At 43.1% G+C, this 21602-nt stretch overlaps 1 protein-coding gene across 3 annotated transcripts in view; it reads right to left on the bottom strand.

Annotated features, from left to right (window-relative positions):
- zgc:114120 (uncharacterized protein LOC619267 homolog) overlaps nt 1–21602 on the bottom strand; it is an 83354-nt gene that overhangs the window by 16860 nt on the left and 44892 nt on the right. For all 3 annotated transcript variants that reach the window (XM_046068326.1, XM_046068325.1, XM_046068327.1), the window contains exons 7-16: nt 13809–14749; nt 11992–12081; nt 11481–11521; nt 9297–9457; nt 7526–7701; nt 5710–5840; nt 3986–4133; nt 2208–2532; nt 1556–1892; nt 1304–1446 (exon numbers count right to left, since the gene is read on the bottom strand). In XM_046068326.1, coding sequence (XP_045924282.1) covers nt 1304–1446; nt 1556–1892; nt 2208–2532; nt 3986–4133; nt 5710–5840; nt 7526–7701; nt 9297–9457; nt 11481–11521; nt 11992–12081; nt 13809–14749 — 2493 coding nt within the window. The remainder of the gene's footprint in view (nt 1–1303; nt 1447–1555; nt 1893–2207; nt 2533–3985; nt 4134–5709; nt 5841–7525; nt 7702–9296; nt 9458–11480; nt 11522–11991; nt 12082–13808; nt 14750–21602) is intronic.

Here is a 21602-nt window from a genome sequence, read left to right as displayed (position 1 = left end):
AGACTTGACTTGGACTCTAGCTCAAAGACTTGAGACTTGACTTGGACTCTAGCTCAAAGACTTGAGACTTGACTTGGACTCTAGCTCAAAGACTTGAGACTTGACTTGGACTCTAGCTCAAAGACTTGAGACTTGACTTGGACTCTAGCTCAAAGACTTGAGACTTGACTTGGACTCTAGCTCAAAGACTTGAGACTTGACTTGGACTCTAGCTCAAAGACTTGAGACTTGACTTGGACTCTAGCTCAAAGACTTGAGACTTGACTTGGACTCTAGCTCAAAGACTTGAGACTTGACTTGGACTCTAGCTCAAAGACTTGAGACTTGACTTGGACTCTAGCTCAAAGACTTGAGACTTGACTTGGACTCTAGCTCAAAGACTTGAGACTTGACTTGGACTCTAGCTCAAAGACTTGAGACTTGACTTGGACTCTAGCTCAAAGACTTGAGACTTGACTTGGACTCTAGCTCAAAGACTTGAGACTTGACTTGGACTCTAGCTCAAAGACTTGAGACTTGACTTGGACTCAAATGTAAAATGTAACTAATGGATTAGTAGGTGTGTAACGATTCACCAAATCCACGGTTTGGTCCTCAATTTTTGAGCCACGGTTCGGTTAATATCTAATTTTTTCCATTTCTTAATAATAATTATTGTTTTTATCATATTACATCTTGGGTTTATTAAAATGGTTGAAGTTGCAGGCATGATCACTCAATCATGACTGGACAAAAAGAGTCATGTGACACACGCAGTTGGAAGACAACAATATAGGCCAACAGCTTGCACCAACTTTGAATACAGTGTGCAAGTAAATACACACTAAAATAAGGTGTAAAATGACCTACAACAACCTACTGTTAATACAAATACGATATAGGTCTACACCGCTACCGCCCCCACAGGCCGCCGCCACACTGTCTTAATGAGAGCTCAAGTAGTCCGGGGAGCGGGTGTGTCACGGTTCTGTCCCTCAGGTCTCAGGTTGCGCTCTCGGTTTCAGAACCATTACAGCCCTAGTTACTAGTAACAAAAAATTGTTACAAGTAATGAATTAGTTACTAGTAAATAATCATCAACTAACTGTATCTAATCAATTGTTACTAGTAAACTGGAATAGTTACTAGTAACTAATAAATAAGTACTAGTAGCTTTTAAGTAGCGACTAGTAAGTTTCAAGGAATAAATGTTAAAACGGCTTTTGCATAAATAGACATTTTAAAAGTAGATCAGGATCAGAAATTAATTGCAAAAATGTCGTCCTCCTCGACGAGCCTAAAAACGGTCCTGGAAGTGTCTCACCTTCAGGTTTTTGGTGGTGACGATGACGTCTCCGGTGCGGTTGGTGGTGAGGCCGTGTGCCGAGGGGAAGCTTCGGCGGGGTGGAGGCGGAGGCGGAGACTTGGAGGGTTTCTCTGTGCGATACCGGGCCACATTGAGATCCACTGTAAACACAGGACCACACTTTAGAACTTAAAAACATAAACCTGCAAAAACTGGTAAATAAACACAATTTACTGCACAGATGGTAGTAAATAAAAAGACCAGACTCACCCGACCCCCGATGTGAACCGGCCCCCTCCATGCTGTTCAGCTTCTGGGCTGCCAGCTGTACTTTGCCAGGCTGCTGGTCCCCGCTGGGTGTGGTGGTTGAGGAGGTGGTGGTGGCTGTGGTCCCAGTTGCAGGAGAAGCAACTGTGGTGGAGGTTATTGGGATGGTGATCTGGGGCTTGGGGGGCACTGCCGGTTTGTTGATGTGCCTGGCAGCGAAGTCGAGGTCCGGGATGGCCTTCATCAGCTCAGCCTGGGTCTCTTCCAGCAAGCGATTGATGTCCTGGGCGCTGAACTGGGTCAAGCTGGCACGCTTCTCCTCCCAGTCCCGCTCCGCCGCCTGACACATATACAGATATAGACAAATGATGAGCTGTAACATGCAAACTTATAAACAGGCAGAGCTGGAAAAACATAATTAAGACACATTGATATAAAGTGTTTTCTAATATTACACAGATAAATGGAATGAAGCGAGTGCTGCTGCTGCTGGTGTGTGCACAGGGTCTCAATAAGATATTTAAGTAGAAGCAATTTCAAATGTAAATGGATGTGTGCCATCTGGCTAATCCTGACAAAAACATGTATTCAGTGTTGGACTGCACGCAGCATTATCATATACAAATGAAGAGAAATACACATAACAGCTGATTACCAGTCTGACTTCGGCCGACACAGACTTATCAGCAGGACGCCGACTTGGGAGGTCATCGAGGACCCGGTTTCTGAAGGTCATTGAAGGCTGGAGGTCCTGCTCGGGGCCCGAGGTGTCTGCGTCGCCGGCGGACACGGGCATCCAGTTGGCCAGACCAGCGCTGGTGCTCAGGTCAGAGAGGCTGAGAGGAGGACTGTTCAGGATATCCAGGTCAGAGTTGCGACTTATGTCGTCCGATCTCTTCTGGGATTGGCTGGAGAGGTCCTCGGGGCTCTTCCACACACCTTCTGTGACTTGTCTGTACATATAGGAGGGATACAAGAAACTACAATACACACAGGACACCATGAACGTCCTGGACTGTGTTAGACAAGCAGTCTAGAAACTACAAGAAATACATTAATATGATGCTTTATTTAAGCTTATTAGAGCTGCAACTAACATCCTCTTTTATAGAGAGTCAACAATAGAGTGATGACAGGAGAAGAGGGGAGAGAGATGGGGAACAACATGCATGGTCAGCACCTTAAACCCCTTTTATTTATTTATTAATCTTTTAGTCTTTTGAAAATGTCAGAAAACAGTGGAAGAGTCCAAGGTGACGTCAAAAAAACATCAACAAAGCAACTGGTGCATTTTAGAAGTTAAACAGTTTGATTTATTTCCAAAATATACACTCGAACTAATATAAAAATGTTTATTTAATTTCATTACAAAAGTACTTTATCCACAAGCAACTATGAGACATGATTGAACAAAATATACAAAATACAAATGATACAAGTGTAAAATTTGATCTCTCACCTGATTTATTCTCTATTATTCACAGTTCACTAACCTCATCCTTTCAAGCAGAACATGATTTAATTTTATTGTTTAGCAGTTCTGTTTGCAGCAGGGCTGGGTGTCAAGATTGTTAACTGCCAAAAGTCTTATCCAGAACAAAGTGAGAGTGACGTGGACTGAAGCTAAACCTCGCTAGCATCGAATGAGCGATAGAAGGAACTGTAATCTTGTGTCTGATCCGAGTTCCTGATTTAGACTCTATTTTATTTAAGTTAAGTTGCTCCTGTTTAGACGACATTTACCGTTTGAAAGTGTTAGCTTCTTTTTCTTTTAGATTGTAGAAAAACATGTTTATATTTATCAAAATATGGCGTGTGGATAACGAAGCTAAAACTCTGAAATGGCTCTGTTATAGAGCAGATAACATACCGAATGATACGCAGGCCTACAGAAGGGAAGTCTTAACAACCTTGTTGACAACATGCTGTGATGAAATAAATAACTCTTCTGCTATGATATTAAATTAAATAACAGATTGTAGAGAAACATTTTTATCCCTTATTATTTTTATTTAATTAATTCTGTGCATCTAGCCTTGAGTTTTTAGAGGAGGTCTTTGTAAAAAGCTTTTAGCTTCCTGCCTCTCCTGCACAGGCTTCTTGCAATTCATGTACATCTGGGTACAAAAGTGCTTGTGAATGTTTTTGTCTGTATGCATATTGCAGCTTTTATACCAAGTATACTTTTTATTGTGCAAGAAAACAAATAAGATGGAATAAATAAATAAATACAAACATGTTTATAAATAATACCCAGCCCTATTATTTAGTGTAAGGTTTGGCAAAAGGAGTTTTGAATATTACCAGCAGGCTCACAGATAATAAATCACAATAAAACGTCTACAAGAGGACAATGTGTGGCTTGTGATCTGACCGGGTTTCATAAGAAAGTCCGATTATTTGAGCTAACTGAGGAGTGTTTGATCTGTATACCTGCGGAGCGTGCTGAGCGCGTCAGTCATGGTGTTGCAGCGCTTCAGCAGCGCGTCCAGGCGGTGAGGCTCCTCTTTCAGGAACTTAACAGCCTCCACCTCCACCCGCAGCACCACTCGCATCTTACTCTGCAGGCTGGGGAACTGGTCTGCATGGGAGGGAGAGATAGAGGGGGTGAGGAGGGGGAGGGATGACAGGGAGGAAAAGACAAACATATCATGAGAGAAAGTGGCGTGTCAGAGGGATGTGTGGAAGAATGGCGGCGGAGAGTGAGGGAGGTAAAAACGGGACTGATGGGGGATTACAGGAAGGGGAGACAGGATGCTGTTTCTGTCGCAGCTATTTGAAGCCACTGGATTTTCCTGTCATATCCAGAAGGCTTCAGTGAGGAGGATTCAGTGGAGGTCGGCCAAAATGAGAGGGAAGGGCACGCTAGACGTGCTGCAACAAAAACAAAGTCTGTGCTCATCTGTGGGTGTGTATGTGTGGACAATTCACAGCTAGTATTCGAAATGTTGGCTGTCCTGAAAAATGCCACTCAAATGCCGAATCAAAGCACAGCGTTGCGTTTGTAGGCACCAGGAGGACATGCTAATAACTAGGAGAGGTCAGTCTACACATTATTATAATGAGGCCCCCTGGAATTACTCATTAAGATTCAAGATGACGAGTGGAAGTACACGGGTCAGAGTAGCAGGACAAGAGGCTAAACCTGAAACTTCATTAATATCAAGCCTGAAAAGATTCATAAATATTCATCGGTGACTCCGTGTAACATTCATTTGACATACACGCAGTACTCTAGCAATCCTAGTACTTGAACTGTGACCCTAAATTACAATTAAAGTACTGTAATGAGTAGATCTGGTTTTCTTTTTAGATTTAGATCATCCAAGTGATTAAAGTAATGTATTTACATCATAATACAGTAGCTTTATTTTAGTAATCATACTATATTATACGACATGCAGCAGAAACACTACTTGGATAAAAATGTGCAACCAATAAAATATTACTGCCATTTTATATCTGGAACTAATCCAATAACGATAATGGCAACTGTTGTACATAACATACTTAAGTATAACCACTTGATTAACCACTTCATTGGCTCCCTGTTAACTACCGCATTGATTTCAAGATTCTGCTCCTCGTCTTTAATGCCATTCACAACCTCGCCCCTCTCTCTTAGGTCGTCTTCTTCTATTCACCTCACTGCACCTTTTTCTCGTTTAACCACTGTAGGTTTTAGACCCTTCAGCTGCTCTGCCCCTCGCCACTACAACTCTTTCCATTTTCAAATTGTGTGTGTTCATGGTGATGAAAGAACATGTCACCCAGCGCAACAGTGAGGCTCACTGATGTGTTTCAATAGTTTTTGGACAACAATGGAGCTCTGTGGCTCAGAGGAAGAAGATATATCAAGCGCTCATACATACAGACAAACCTTGTTATATACAGAATATCATCACCGTCATCATTTAAAGAAAGAAACGTGCTGATGTATAATGAGGCTGCAGCAGTGTTGAAACGGCGGGGTGGGAAAGTGAGCGTAAGGCAGGCAGTAGATGGAGGATTTGAAACAAGTTACCCTTAGCACTGAGAAAGAGAGAAAGCTACTAAATGACTGATGCTCAGAGGGAGGCATACCGACCGGTGAAAAAACTTGCAAAATGACTCAAGTGTTCTCCAGAAAATCCACAGCAATCGCAGTAAACGCTTACTTTTGAGGTCTGTGAGCGTCTCTCCCAGCATCCTCAGCTCTTTGCTCTTCTGCTCCACATCCTGCTCCGTCACCAGGCCGTGGTTGACTGACGAGTTCCTCTGCAGCTCCTCCACTGACTTCTCCAGGTCACTGTGGACGAGCAGGTCACAGGTCACGAATACCGCTCAATACTACATGTGGTAAACAACGTTACATCTGTCTCCTTCATGGCGCCATTACCCACAGAGCTGCAGGAATCCCATGAATTGTCCGGCTATGACTTTCTGTGGAAGCCTCTTTCTGAGTTTTTAGGTAAATAGAATCTGTGTCAAGGGAATAGCTGCAAGAATAGCTGGCTCTGCAGTGCATTTTAGGACGACACTGTTTTGTCTACAGGGTCCACACATCTATATAGATTCTAAGCAAAGGAGACATCAACTTACCTCAATTCCCAGGTGGTTAGCCTTTATATGCCGCTTCAAGTTTGTAGTGTTTTGTCCAAAAATCTTATAACCACATCAGTGTGCGAACTCTACACAGCTTTCGGGGGAGCTCAGTTTTTTTCCCCGTGACAGGGAGGAGGGGGACCAACTGTGATTCTTACTGCTGAATCATTAATAGCTGCAAGCATGTCGGCCTGGGGCTGACTGTGAAAGTATCAGGCATGTTTGTCTTATTATAATAATTTTTTATTATCATATGTAGCCATTTTGCGACCTGACCTTTATTTTCTCTGTGAGAGGCGAGAATTTAGAAAGTTGCGTGGCGCTGCGAGGAGCCCCGAGTTGCAGTAGTAGGCCTACATGGATCATGCGTAATATTCATCCAGCCAGAGGGAATAATCACGAACTACTAGCTACACAACCCGTACTGGAGAGGGAGTGGGGCGGACCACGGACAGGAGATTGCGGAGCGACCGGCCCGCTACGTACGGTCGGTGATTGTTCCCTCTGGCTGGATGAAGTCTGACGCCCCGCATGATCCATGATGACAGAGAAATATAGAGATTAATGTCAATAAAGCAAGCTGTCAATATTTTAGAGAGCCCCCAAAATATCACAAATCATGCTTTTAGGGGAGCTGATATCTAAAAGCGCCTCTTTCTCCTCAGCATGTTGTGTTGCATCCTCCACAGTAACGTTTACCTCACGCACCAGGCATCAACCCAATCGGCCAGCATTCAAAGCGCAGGAAGAAAAAAATACAGCTGAATGAACACACTGTTCAAGTGAAAATTTAGAGAGAGAAAATATGGCGTGTAATATTTTGTCTCATTATACTGACAAAAAGATTATTTACGTTTTTGTTTTATGAATTACATTTTAGTCTCGTAATTTTTCGTCAACAATACTGCACGTTAATATAGTCACAGCGAGCGTCTGAGGACATTGTCGCCATCTCGTCTTCGTCTCATTTTCGTCAGGGGAGAAAAAGGCCGTTGACAAATATATTTTGTTTAGTTTCTTCTGTCGAATGTAACACTAGTGTGTTCAATCTAGACTATACTCTTTTGGATGCTGAATATACTCCCTCTGTTCTTCTACAGTGGCAGCCGTCATTTGAAGTGTATGAATTCTGCCGACGATATCTGAATTGTGGCACCGACACTAAAACAATACCAAAATACTCTAATTTAAATAGCAGCCACATTTCTCAAATGTTAAATGTTGTATATAAAGGACTTTACCTAAATAAAAGTGGCTAAATTTAAGTCAGGAACTATCTGATCAGAAAAGAAGCAAGTAGACTTTTTGCCAGCTTTCAGTACTACACCAGAGCAACCAAGACAAATTACCCTTTATTTCTTGCATGAATCAGTTGTGCTCTGAACTCACTGCAGCTGCTGGATGAGCAGCTCCTCCTGGTTGAGGTACTTGAGTCTCTCCTCCTCCACTAGGAGGCGCTGTCTCTGGAGCGGGTCCTCCTGTGTGCGCATGGCGTCCAGCATCATGAGGCTCAGCTCTGACTCCGTCTGCCTCAGCAGGGACAAGACTGAGTCCTGGTTCTCCAGCTGGGACACCAGGTCACATGGTTAGTTTCACCTGCCAGTCAGGTGCATTTTACACAGTTTTTACACTATTATATGAGCATGCACGCCCAAATATAGAGTAAATTACTAGTTTATTAAGTACACCTTGTTAGTTTTAATGTTCAGTTTTTGCTTTAGAGGTGTTGATTCATTTATAAAACACCTTTCACACATGGGATGCAGCTCAAAGTACTTAAAAAAGTCACAAACGGGCTTGCCTTGCAGTGAAATTCTGAATGATCGAGTAGAGGATACTGGCTTTAAATCAAGCATGTCCGCCGTTTTTCCGCTAACTGCTTCTCACTTTTCCTCTGTTATTTGCAAACCAATAAATCAACACTCAAATAGCCATACCAAGTCCTGCCGATGTCCGCCGAGATCGTACGTCAGCATTAAATGTACTGCTCGGAAACACCTGATGGAGTTACGCTAGACAGCGCCTCTTCTTTTTACGTAGGCTTCGAGAGTTCACTCAAAACACTAAGATTCTTTTGAACTTTTCTTATTGTGTAATTGAGAGTGTCCTAACTAGTTGTATTACTGTATGGTTTGGTAATCTCATCTTGAAAGAAAAGAAGTCTTTGAACAAAGTGGTTCGCTCAGCCAGCAGGATCATTGGCTGTACTTTGCCGCTCCTGGAGGTTACATATAAAGCTAGACTTTTGAATCGAGCTTTAAAACTTGCTAATGATGCTTTAGGCCATCCTGCAGGGGCCTTCTTTGAGATGCTTTCCTCAGGGAGAAGGTATCGCTCTGTCAAATGTTCTACCGATCGCCTGCAATGGCTAATAAAGTGAATCTGAATCCCGTTCCTCCGACCCTCTGTCCTGCAGCTCTTGTCGGCTGGAAATGTTTTATTAGCCTTCCAAACTGTCGAGATTTTATTTTTGTTTGACTTTCTCTGTGCTGGAGTTATTTTAAGAACTTTATGACTTTATGCAGCTTGTTATTAAATGTGTCTCTTCATTATACTCCCACACAAAAAAGCTGGTTTTAATGGTCAAGCATAGCCTATAGTTTTTCATTATATTCCAAACAAATCTGATTTATAAATTCTGCTCATGGATGGTCACGTCAGCCGGTTAATTTGCCTAATCTTCGCAGTGGAAAACTCACACAACAATGGGCTGAAGGAACCTTTTAGTTCCTTGAAAAGAGATCCGGGGACTTTTACTTTTTGTGCAAACGCGGCTTTAGACAGGGAGCGAATGTAAAGACCCTACAATGGGTGTGATCTGGTCATTTTCAAGGTTGCAGTTTGTGGTCTTGTTGAATTTTATTGCATTATGCAGACAGGTGTTTCTGTTATTTAGTCTACCCTCAGTGATGTAGACGGGGTGGACAAAATATTATCTCAGCAGAATTAAATTGCCTTCAAGTTAAATAAACAAAAACTGATATTATAACCTTCATGGAGGGAGGATTTATTGCAGAACTGTTGTTTTAGCCTTCATTAGTTTAAGCTAAGGGCCTGTGTGTGTATTTACTTTTAAACTGGAAGTTTAAAATATAGTCACAAAAACACAGTTAACCTGCGGTGTTGGACCCTCTTCATTCACAGCTCTGCGTACACACACCTGTATGTTGCGTAGCTGTGACAGTTGCTTGCGCAGTGCGTTGGTGTTCTGCTGCAGGCCTTGTAGGTGGAGCTGCATCTGCAGACGGGACACTGTCACCGGCTGGTTGGCCCCCGAGGGCGGAGGTGGCATCAGGGCCAAGGGAGCAGATGGTGTCAAAGCTGCCCAACAAAAAAAAAGGATTTACATTCAGGGAGTGTTCTCCTGGCTTAGTTTAGGGTTCCTTTAGAGCACAGCGGGATGGATAGAAGTTGTCCCAAAACACTGTTAGCAAATCCCAGATTTTAAATGAACGCTTGAGGGAAAAGGCAAAAAACCGTACACAGAGCATGAGAGAAACCTGGACTCTTTAGAATCCAGATCCCCGAAAGGTTTGTCTCTCATGACCTCAAATGTCCATCCAGCAGAAAAACAATTTGTCTGACTGGATACAGAAGATTGGTTGTTCCAGGATTTGGCAGCAGCAATTCAGGACAAGTATCTATCAGTGCTGTAGGTCAAGGGTGGAGATTACAGTCTTACGTAGACTTAACGATGATAAACAGCATGGGAAGGCTTCGGGGACAAACAGGGTCCGCAGTGAAAAACTGAATTTCCACTAAATCCAAGTATCTCAATAAAGTGTTTCCCAGTTACATAATCTGTTTGAAATGACAATGAACGCTGTGCTCTGACAGTAATTAGGGTGTTGAGTCACACGCATCATGCAGAACGGGACAAAGGGAAAATAACTACGAGACAATCAATCGATAGCAGATTCAAGAGTTGCATTTTAGGACCCGCTAACTGAAGCGAATAAAAAGCTGTGAAGTCCAGTCTCACCACCGGAACAACACATTTGCTGGAAGTAATGTCTCAAGCACCTCAACACCTCCACAGACAAGGTGACGACTTCCTACTTAAGCTGCAGTGTGTGTTCTCCCTAGAAACTCTGACCTGCAGATCTGAAGCCACAGGAGGTTTGACCACATTTAACTATAATTCGAGAGAGCTTTAGAGGAGCGTCTGACACAGTCGGCAGCTCTTCCGCAGTCGTCTTTATACCCAAATGACTTTCTGCTGCCTCATCAGTTTAGATGAATAAGAGGAATGTCCTGATTTTTACTGCGAGCACAAAGACAGTCCACGCAGATGACAGTTTGAGTCCATTTAACTACGACTGGCTGGAGGAAAATATACACTCTCATCATTCTGGCAGACGGATAAGTATCTAATCTTACCAGGAGAAAGATAGAAATGAACTGAAGTCACAGGTTTTAAAACTAAAAAAAATCCGTGAAGATTTACTGATTTAATGTTCGATAAACTACTCCGAAGAAAAGTCACTTTAAGTAGCAACAGATTCAACATTTCCAGACTTATCTATAATTTGACATGAAATCAAATAATTCCAGTATTAATGCACAAACACAGACTTAAATCGCAAAATCTCTTAAACAGCAGCTCAAACTGAACTCTTTATCAAAACGGAATCAATTCATTTTATTCAGCTTTCAAAAACATGCAGTTTCATCAGCACTTTTGTAGCTGAAGCAGTTTTTTTATTTCATTATTGAAGAGGTGTGCACACGGCAAATTATCTTTTATGATAGTGCCGACACATTTTCAAATGCTCGGATGAATTTTCTGAACATGTCTTGCTTCCAAAAATAACTAGAAAAAGAGGAGGAACACCTTGACGAGGCATGTTTTTGTTTCACATTAATGCAACTCAGTCTTAATAAGAAAGACAGAAAAAAGTGGGAAGTGAAGGACACCAGTTGAGAGGGAGGTAAGTCCTTCAGGAACACACATACACACACACAGACTTTTTGGAGGCTAAAAGGGATCCAAATAAAGAACAAAGAACGCAGACGGGTTGACGAGGGAACAGGTACCAGACACTTCAGGGAACACATAGCTACCTTTCTTTTTTTTAGTCCGTCCAGCTAAAACAAGAAGCATGAGCACCAGTTACACAGCAGCAAAAAGCACATACAGTATGAAGAAGCTTGCAGTGTCAGCCATTACCATCACATATGAGGCACTTTAAGAATTATGCAGAGAAAATGAAATAGCGGCAGCTCTGTGAGAGGGAGAAGAGCCAATTTATGTGGCTATCCAACAGGCAGCAGCGGGGAGCGGTGACAGGCAGTGATAGGAAATAGTTTCTCTTTATTTTGTGGGGGGGTTGTGAGCACTTACTGTCAGTTCCTGAGCAGTCACTGGCTGACTCAATCTTCTCCCTGGAAGAGGCAAGTGTTAAAGTACTTACAGCCAGAACACACTATCGACTTAGCTACTGAGAAGCTATTGATATATGGCGGGAAATCTGGGAAATATATGTGTTGCTAGCAGCTTTATTCACAACGTTGCAGAGTGTGTGTGTGTGTGTGGATAAGAAATATTACTATTCCCTACACGATCAACAGCAGCAGGCAGTAAATTAAGACTAGACATGAATCATAATAATTTTCTCACATCCCTAACAGTGATTTACATGGCCAGCTAAAGCAAAAAGTTCATGCATCTTTGCATGTTTTCCCAGTTTTGAGGGCAGTATGTATCCTTTAAATGTTGCACTACGCGTTTTGGACGATCACACAAACAGGTGTTAAGTTACCATTAGGTATTGGTTTTGAACACAGCCTTCAAGTGTGCGGAGGCAAACATGTCGAGTGTGTTTTCTCATACTGTGTGTGCGCGTGTGTCTTACGGGCTTTCTGCCTCAGGCGCTCTGCTCAAAACTCTCTGCAGCAGTCCGGTCAGGCTCGCTATCTGCTTCTCCATGGCCTCCATACGCTCCCTGGATGCACACACCGAAAGACACACACAACACTGTAACTGATGTCTTAGTGATGGAAAACTTTCCCAGTGCCCTCCTCCCCCTCTGTTTTCATTTTAAGCCCCATATGTAGGTGAAGTAGAGGAATATTTCCCTGCTTCATGATTCAGCATTATATATATTTTCCCCCTACACCAGCTTGGCCACAGCAGCATTTATACATCTCAGATGGAAATCAATATATTTTGAACGAACTGCCTTTGACCCATAACAAACGAGAAATGAGAGCCCACAATTAAGGAAGCTATCACATCAACAATTTTTTATAACCCTGTTCTACAAAAAAAGAGGGTCTGCTGCCAGCTGTGAGTCGATGTCACAAATAAAGAAACTGTGTGAACTAATGGCCGCGCTATATCGTTCGCTAACTGGAACTTTGCTAGCTGGTATCATGCTACGTTAAAGGCTAAAGTTAGCTAATATGTCACCAGTTAGCTCACCAGGCACAGTGGCAGAGGCTGTAGTAGCCCGACAAGTAATACCTACAAGCGTCCAGCACCACCAATTTTGCGAGGACACATGCAGTTTCTGGTCTGACCGAGGAAATTGTCAACAAACTTACTACACTGTTGGTGTTACACAGCAATAAAGGTGGCTTACATTAGTTAGCATTAGCCACAATAAGCTACTGGTCATAACAAGTGTTGGGAAGTAACGCGTTACTTTTCCCAGTTACTACTAGTGTAACGGATTACTTTTCTAAAACAGTAATATTACAGTTACTAATCCAAGTCGCTGCGTTACTGAACGCACCATCCTTGACCACCATGACTGTGCGGCAGGTCAGCGGTCCTTAAATTGTTCAAGTCAGCTGTTAGCCAAAAAACTAAAGGAAGAAATGAGAACGAGCGAGAGAGGCGTTCTTTCCACAGCTGTAAGTAGCTGCTGCCATTATTGTGTCACAGTCTAAGATGCAAAGAACATTGTCGTCTATTGTAAACTCTGCGCGACCAGTAAAAAGCTTTCAGCTGCAAACAATTCAAAGCATCTGCTGAAGCAGCAGAGCAACATGAAACTTGAAAGAAACTCCGGCAGCTTCTGCCAGTGACGCGTTTAAAAAATACTGAATACTGCTCTTATAAATAGGCTACATGGGCAGAAAAACAGTAGTTCAAAGGTCAGGATTTACTTGCTTTATTTTTTTATTTCAGCCAGTGGAAATGTTATAAAGAAATAAAGAACACAAATAAACGTTTTGTTTTATACTTGCTGCTGTTTTGAATATGATATTAAATAAAAAGTCAGGAGAGAAGAGTGGGGGAAAGCAGTGTTTCCCACACACTGATTTATTTGTGGCGGCCCACAAATAAATCAATGTGTGGGGTAATTATCAACGCTGACCGCCACATATTGATTTTCATTTTTTTTTCTAGGCGTATTTAAAATCATATTTTATTGCAGACGTGCCGGCAGCACCTCCTCTCTCTCTCTCTCTCTCTCTCTCTCTCATGAACACCTCTGCACAAACCTGTCCAAAGTTAGAATATAGCTGGGTTGTCGAGATTAGCTGGCTGTAGTGAATATCGACTGCGCACAGTGAAAATGAGAATGAAAAGTTTCACTTAATGGATAAATCTTGTGTAGTGCTAAATATCTAGCTGTCAGTGCTAAATACAGTACATCATGTCACAGTTATACGCACGTGAATAACCGCATGCAGGCAGAAATGTGTGTTGAGGCCGTCTCACCTGGTCTCCGTTTCATTTCCCAGCAGAGGTGAGCCGAAGCCTCCGGCGCTTCCTCCCTCCCCTCCGGGACCGGCCATCAAGCAGAGCTGCTCTGAGGTGAGACCCAACCCTGATCCTTGGCCCCGGGCTTTGGGGCTGTCCCCAAACACAGAGGTGGTCACAGAGTCCCTTCTCAAAGTCTGCCTCCCGGGGGAGCCTCGACCGGGCATGGTGCCCGCGTAGGAATCCCTCATGTCGGGTATCTTCTGTGGGGAGGAAGGCGGCGGCACCCGCAGCCCCATGGCCAACATAGACGCAGCGTAGGCGTCGTTATAAAGCGGTCCTCCTGGTCTATAGAGAGCACCGCTTTCCATCAGCTCTCCTTGTAAAGCGGCTGCTGAATAGGAGGTGAGGGAACGCATTGATCCAGCACCTCCTCCTCCTCCTCCTCCTCCTCCTCCTCCCCCTCCACGGCGGTATAAGGAACCATAGGGGTCTGCTCTCGCTGGCAGAGGGGAGTGAGGACCTCCTGCCAGACTCATCCGACTTGTGTCTGGGCCCAGAGAGTAGGGGTCCGCATAGATACCCCCTACCCCACGTTCGTCTCCCCGCAGCAGCACCATGCTCCGAGATCCATCATCATCGGGCTTCACGTCCCTGCGCTCCAGGATGGCGCTGGAGGAGGCACAGAAGGCCGGCTGGGTGTGATGGGGCTGATGGAGCTGTGGTTGCTGGTGGGGAGAGGAGTGGTGGGACTGGGAGTGCGGGTGCGGATGTGGCAGGGAGTGGGTGTGGTGGGCCGGCCCGGCATAGGAGGAAGGCCTGCCACCGCTGTAGAGGAGGCGGGCGCGGGACGGTGAGGCTTGAGGGGAGGCGGAGGACGATGAATGCTGGGAAGACATGGGTGGGTTGCTGAGGCGGCGGTTGGTTGGAGAGTCCTGAGGCGCATACACCATCTCCCTCTATGAATAAATAAAAGAACAGATTCAGAAGCGGGCCTGTGTCAAGTAGCTCGGAGAATAAAAATCAGAGTAACTTATTTTTTAGGCCATAATTTCATCAACTTTTGTTCCTTAAAAAACTGTTCATCTTTTTATTTCCACATTCTGTGGGAGGAGAGATTTTTATTGATGATAACGAGCTGAGTGTCGCAAAAGAGATGATTTGACTTGTGGCAGTAATAGATCAAACTTTGATCGGCTGCCTATTTATCTAGATAGCAAATAGATAATTAATGAGGGCACATTTACATTTATTCCTTTAGCTGACTTACAAATGCTATACATGTCAGAGGTCGCACGACTCTGGAGCAACTAGGGGTTAAGTGTCTTGCACAGAGACACAATGGTGGATGTGTCACAATGTGAATCGAACCCGGGTCTCTCACATCAAAGACATGTGTCTTATCCACTGCGCTTCACGTAAGTTAACAGGAAGTGTAGTTAAACAGGAAAGTGTCCACAGCCCCACAGAGAGTTTGCAACAGTACTGCTGCGTACAAATCACTTCACAATACAAGATGTGGTGCTGATACAGGCACAATGTGATCGGATGGGGCACAACTGAGTCATATGATCTTTTAAACTGACTAATGATTAGCTGATTTAAAGCCTAATGCACATTAATTTTAGGTAAATATTGTGAGATTTCACTCCGGCATCATCTTTTCTCCATATATACTGTAACGTAGATAGTTTAACCAGCTTTATTATGTAGATATAAACACACACACACACACACACACCTACACACACAAATGTTGTTGCATTTCAAACTGCATGTGTCAGAAAAACTACACAACTTCATCATGATTCCTACTTAACAAGTGATTGTGGGAAAACAGCGATATCCCAGGAGTCATGTCCTGCTCTGCGTGATTCCTACAGTAGAACTGATGTTGGGAAAATACGGGCCCTGAGGACATCCTACATGTAGGTTAATTTTACCCTTGAAAGTCTATTTAATTTAATATTTTTTCAGCAATCATAAAAAGTTGGAAATGGCCTGGAAACTAGTCATTTAAAAAAAGACTTTGTCTCAATGAGCCAGTGCAGTTTACTACAACATCTTCCAGCGATTCATGGATGCTGTTTGAAGATTGACAGGGAAGACTCCAAAAATCGGGCCCCCGTTACTGCATTTTAAGTTGCACTTGATTATTGACGGACTGAGCATGAAGGGATTTATCTTTTGGCATCAATCCCAAATGTCGGCGAGAAAGGCAAAACAAAGCGGAGCAGAGCGGAGAGCACAGTGTAAATGAAAGCCCTGCGTCTGAGGGTGCAAGTCAAGAGTAAAAGATACAGCAAGGAAACACAAAAGAAGACAACACTGTAATTGCTTATGACGCACAAAGCCATCTCCTGGAGACGATGCAAATTGAAAAACCAATATTTCTACATAATAGCCCCTGGGTCTCTTACAACAACACCCCGTGGACAGCCTCACAGCAGCCTAATGACTCTAGTGCCATCATCTTCCATCTTGTCTCTTAGCAACAGCCTCGTATTGACACCATCCTATAACGGCGCTGGAGACATACAGACATTTCATTTCACATCCGAGACCCCCTGAAGTCACAAGACGTCTATATCGCAGGTAGGCTCCCGAAACGTTGGTTCCATGGCGCCATTCAAAACCGTCCGTTCTCCCGCTGCGGGAAATCTGCCAATCAATCTCATGCTTCTGTCCCGCAGTCCCAGGCCTGGATGGCCTTCAGTAATCCTGGTCATGCTTTTGTGGTCTGCAATCAGGGAATAATCCTGGCTCTGTTGGCTTGGGTTCAATAACCTCACACACATAAAAACACACATGTCCTCGTCACTCACCTTGGTAATGGCGGGAGCAGCAACGCACCCCCCCCCCCCCCCCCCCCCCCCCCCCAAACCTTGAGGTAAGCCTGCTGGTTTCCAACGGCTGTAAAAAGCTAGGAAGATTTCAGAGCCACAGCACAAGCTGAGGACAGATCCCATGAGAGAGACGAACGGCTGACCTCCAAAACATTAGCGGGCAGATGCGGATCATGCACACTGACAGGCAGAAAAGCAATCAACCACACCACCGTGTAAACAAAAGCCCCCAGGGTGTTTGATTGACGGCAACAAAAACAGACAAATGTGTCAAAAATGCCCTGCTGTCGACAACACTCCATCCAAACTGTTTAATGTGCATGTTATTTTTTCACAGTGTGCGCACCGCGTATGTCTGTTCTGTAATTTATCTGGTTTATAATTTATTTTATTCTATAAAAACAGCATTCTCTAACACTTTAAACGACTGCGTTCTCATTTTCCATAATCGCACTGCAATTAGAAGGCAACAAAATGCAAGGTCGTGTACAGAAAACACTAACACTGCAAAAACCGAAATTAGGCACTCTATCTATTGGCAATGGTTTAATTTGCTCCAGCTGTAACCAAATGCATACAGCATTAGTAATCATGCTAATAAGGATGACGCCACATTCGTTTTGCCAGCAGCTGAATGATGAATTAAGATAAATCCTCTTGTGGCTCATCAATAAGAGCACAGTGACTGAACAGGAGGGTTGTTACTGTGGTGCTATTGAACACTACAAAGATAAAGGAGGACTTCTTATAGTTATTTAATAGAATTGTTTAATTAAATTTAATTATTGTTTAAACGTGAACTATCACCGTACTGCAAGTGATCCGCACGCACAGAAGAGAATAATACGACGTCACACGCAGCATTACTGTTTCTGGTGCTTGTAAAAAATTGTTTCTGGGACCGGGCACCACTGATGACTGTACAAAAGCACAACTTTATTCACTGACTTTGCTGAAACTGGATCATAGTTGATGAAAAATATTATCTGGTCTTCTCTAGGGTGTTCCCGGCTGCTCTGCCTCAACCTCTGTCATTGACAAAGTTCCCAGGTTTACTTGTTGCTGTAGCAAGTCAGCTAACTGATGCTAACTAGCTGCCATTATCTAATTAGCTCAGTTAGACTGCAGCTGCTGGTCAAATTAGCTCACACTGCCCGTACTGTGAACTCTGACCACCGGAGTGTGTGTTTAGGTTTACACCTTTACTCAAGCACTGGAGGTTTTCAGGCCAGGACAATCTGTGAGCACATGATAGCAAGGTAGAGGAGAAACAGCGCCACACGTTAAATCATGGCTTTTGTGGAGCTTTTTCGTTCACACGGGCTCACCGCTGTGTAGAATTGTGACAACTCCAACCTGACCATCCAGACTGAGGTTGCATTTCAGAAAATCCGACCTGTATCTGATTTGGACCACATATGAAAGTGGCTCAAACTGGAACATTTTACTGTAACATTTTTCAGCAATTCATGGATGCCGTTTGAAGATTGAGAGGGAAGGCTCCAAAAATCGGCCCCCGTTACTGCATTTTAAAGTTGCAATTGATAGATTATTAACGGACTGAGCATGAAGGGATTTATCTTTTGGCATCAATCCCAAATGTCGGAGAGAAAGGCAAAACAAAGCGGAGAGCACAGTGTAAATTAAAGCTGGAAAACACTATTATAAACAAATCAGATCTGAGTCATATATGAGCAAAAAAAATATGATTCTGCACTCTGAATGCAGCTTTAGGCTGAATTCAGATCAAATAAGATGCTGCAGCAAAAACGTAGGTCCTCCCATTCATTTTGAATTGTGGTAGTCCGTTTGGGCTGCAGCAGTGGGGGCCACGGGAAATGCTAAGGGAAAAAATTCCCATGACCTGCAGCGGAAAAGTTGAAACACAATCAACTTTTGGAGAAACGCAAACTGGCATCACGCTGCTGTGGCCAATCCAGCCACAGAGTTCCACAGTCAGCCTGAAATATCACCGAAACCAGGCGGAGTTCAGGACCAAACGACGATACGCCGCCAGTTGCGTCCTAGCTTGGTGTATTTCATGAACTGTCTGTGTCTGGCTTATGCAGTGATGCCAACAAGCGTGTGAGAGCGAGAGAGAGAGAGCGAGAGAGAGAGAGCGAGAGAGAGAGAGCGAGAGAGAGAGAGCGAGAGAGAGCGAGAGCGAGAGAGAGCGAGCGAGAGAGCGAGAGAGAGCGAGAGAGCAAGTAAACAGTCACACCGCTGCACAACCCTGCAGCTAATAACTGCAACTGTCTTCTGTAATGTGATTTTATGTCATGTTTTAATTTCCTGCACTTATTGTCTCTTTAACATCGTTTTGTATTAACTGCCTGCACTGTACACGTCCTTATTTGCATGTTGCTGTCTTTCTCCTCTAAGCTGTTTATCCTGTTCAGCTGCTTCATGTTTTGCTTTCTCCTGTTAATTTAACATTTGGACCATAGACAACATCTAAAAATTTGCCTTTTTGATCATACTGGCACATTTATCCAGCACAGTCTCAGCTTACTTGTTTAGTCCAAACCACAGTTTGACCAGCCGGAGTGAACGAAACAGAGCAAGCAGCAGAGTTTGTAAATTCAGAAGTACAAACGAAGCACATGCTGATTAAGTGACAACCAACTAATATTAAACACCCCTATTTTGGTTATAAATCAGCAAATTGTTGTTGTGACCGTGATGAGGACAGAAAGAGAACCGAGTCCACCAACATAATTGTCACACAACAGTCCACAGAGTGATTTAACTATTATTTACACACATCAGTTTCAGAACCACTATTCTATTACTCTGTTGAACTGTGCTATTTTGTCTACAGTTAAAAAATCGTATACTTGATCTTCTGCATGTAAAGCTGACTTGTTATGAACTTTACTAAGAGGATAAATAGTAAACTGGAGAGATTAAAACTGAATCCGAGTTATTTCTCTTTATGTAGGCTATAAGAAACAGAACATTTTATGTTCATCACCACTGCTAATAATGATATTTTCATTAGCTTTAGATATTCTATCCCTACATTATAATTAGAATATTATATATTATAATGTGTTATGCAAGGATCTGCTTTTCTGTTTTGGATTACAGTAGATTAAATATCTGGGTAACTTTTCATCAAAAAAAAAAACAAACAAACATTGGCAGATGAATTAATAAGGATATGTAAATATTTATGCATATCACTGCACAAACTGCCATATTGCCAATATTCCTCATTATTCTTTTAAAATGTATATATTTATATAAATACAAATCCTCTCCCCCTGTAAACACACAAATCTGGAGTAATAACTATGTTAATAACTGTCACATTGTTTTTGTTTTCTTTTACACATAGTTCTATTTGTTCTTTTTTTTATAACTTGGATATTGTTTAGTCTATATTTATATATTTTTAAATGTAATTTATGTCAACTGTAGGTTTACGTCTAGCACCTAATCACCATAGCAAATTCCTTTTATGTGTGAAAAACTACTTGGCAATAAAACTCTTTCTGATTTCAAACTGCAGGTCAGTGCTTTGCAATGCACTTCCACCGTGTGTGTGTGTGTGTGTGTGTGTGTGTGTGTGTGTGTGTGTGTGTGTGTAGGTGTGTAGGTGTGTGCGCTTGGGTGAAGGTGAGTAATTGTGTTTTGTTCGCCGGTTAAAAAGCACTGTATACAGTAAGTGCAGTACATTTTCCATCTACCCAGACTTCACACTGCGTCCACGACCCAGTCCTCAGATGAACTGGACCACAGTCCATCACCTCGGAACGGTGTTTATGCCATTTTACAGTCTGTGTCTGCATCCAGCTTAGTCAGCACCGCTGATGTGAAGGACTGGCACCGGTCCAAGAGCAGTAGTGCCGGAGTAAGGTCACATGACTCACTCGTATCCTCTCAGAGAGCGGATGAGACTAACTTATTCTTGGACTCATTATGTAATGCAAAATAGTGTTTGTAAACACAGAAATAATCTCAGGGCTATGTGGGTGATGGATACTGGCGTGGGGGTGAATAACTAACAATTTTCCAAGGGAATTACAAAATGTATTATTCGCTGGATGATTTGGATGGCTGCTATCTGCCAAGCGTTTGTCTCGCTCGCTAATCTATGAGTCATGAGCCAGATGCACAGAGAACGAATTGGTACTGAAGGAAAAGGTGACTGTGACTGAAGCAGGATCATTTTCTTGGCATCAGTAGATTTTGGCACCACAAAAATACAAAGCTAATATGGATGAAATGACACGAATATTGCACAACCTCTCAGTCATTCTCATCTCTTAGAAGCTGTGACCGGACTTTTCCACATCACTGAAAATTCTTCTAAATTCTTAAAATGAGGGGAACTCTCTTTCTCTGCAGAGAAACATTTGCACCCACACAAAGATGGGGGAATAAAGTGACACAATAATGTACTAACACTTACCCGCAGGTCTCCGTTAGCCAGGTGTGGGTTGTGGTGTCCGGGGTAGGTGCCGTAGATGGGCTCTTTGCAGTAAATCTTGATTACGCAGCGGTCCTGAACGTCCCGCGGGTCCTCCAGCTCGTAGAAGACGTTACGGGTCTCATCTTTGATCAGCAGAGCAGTGCTGGGAGACCTGAATATCAATAGTCATCAAAACAAAATCAAAACTGATAAACAGTCCATGCAAAGCCAATTTCAGCACCAATTACCCGCTAATAATCAGTGACATGCATTAATTTACAGAGTAGGAGGGGAATTGAAGGAACTTTAACTGCATGAGGCGCCTGTAATGAGAGAATCAACTGGACGCAGTCTCATATTGAATTCATCAGAAGGGTAATATTCTGTGAGTCTGGAGTTAAGAGAGTCCTGCTGACAATAACAAAGTGAATTGGATGTTTCAGAGCAGATTATACAAATAATCTATAATTTAAATGTTTTTCAGAATATGTTTTTTTTTTGGAAAATGGGAAGACTGTTGTCCTGTATAAAAACCTGTTGAGGAATCAT

This window comes from Micropterus dolomieu, linkage group LG14, assembly GCF_021292245.1.
Source record: "Micropterus dolomieu isolate WLL.071019.BEF.003 ecotype Adirondacks linkage group LG14, ASM2129224v1, whole genome shotgun sequence".
Classification (NCBI taxonomy): domain Eukaryota; kingdom Metazoa; phylum Chordata; class Actinopteri; order Centrarchiformes; family Centrarchidae; genus Micropterus; species Micropterus dolomieu.
This window is presented reverse-complemented; position numbering and strand designations above follow the sequence as displayed.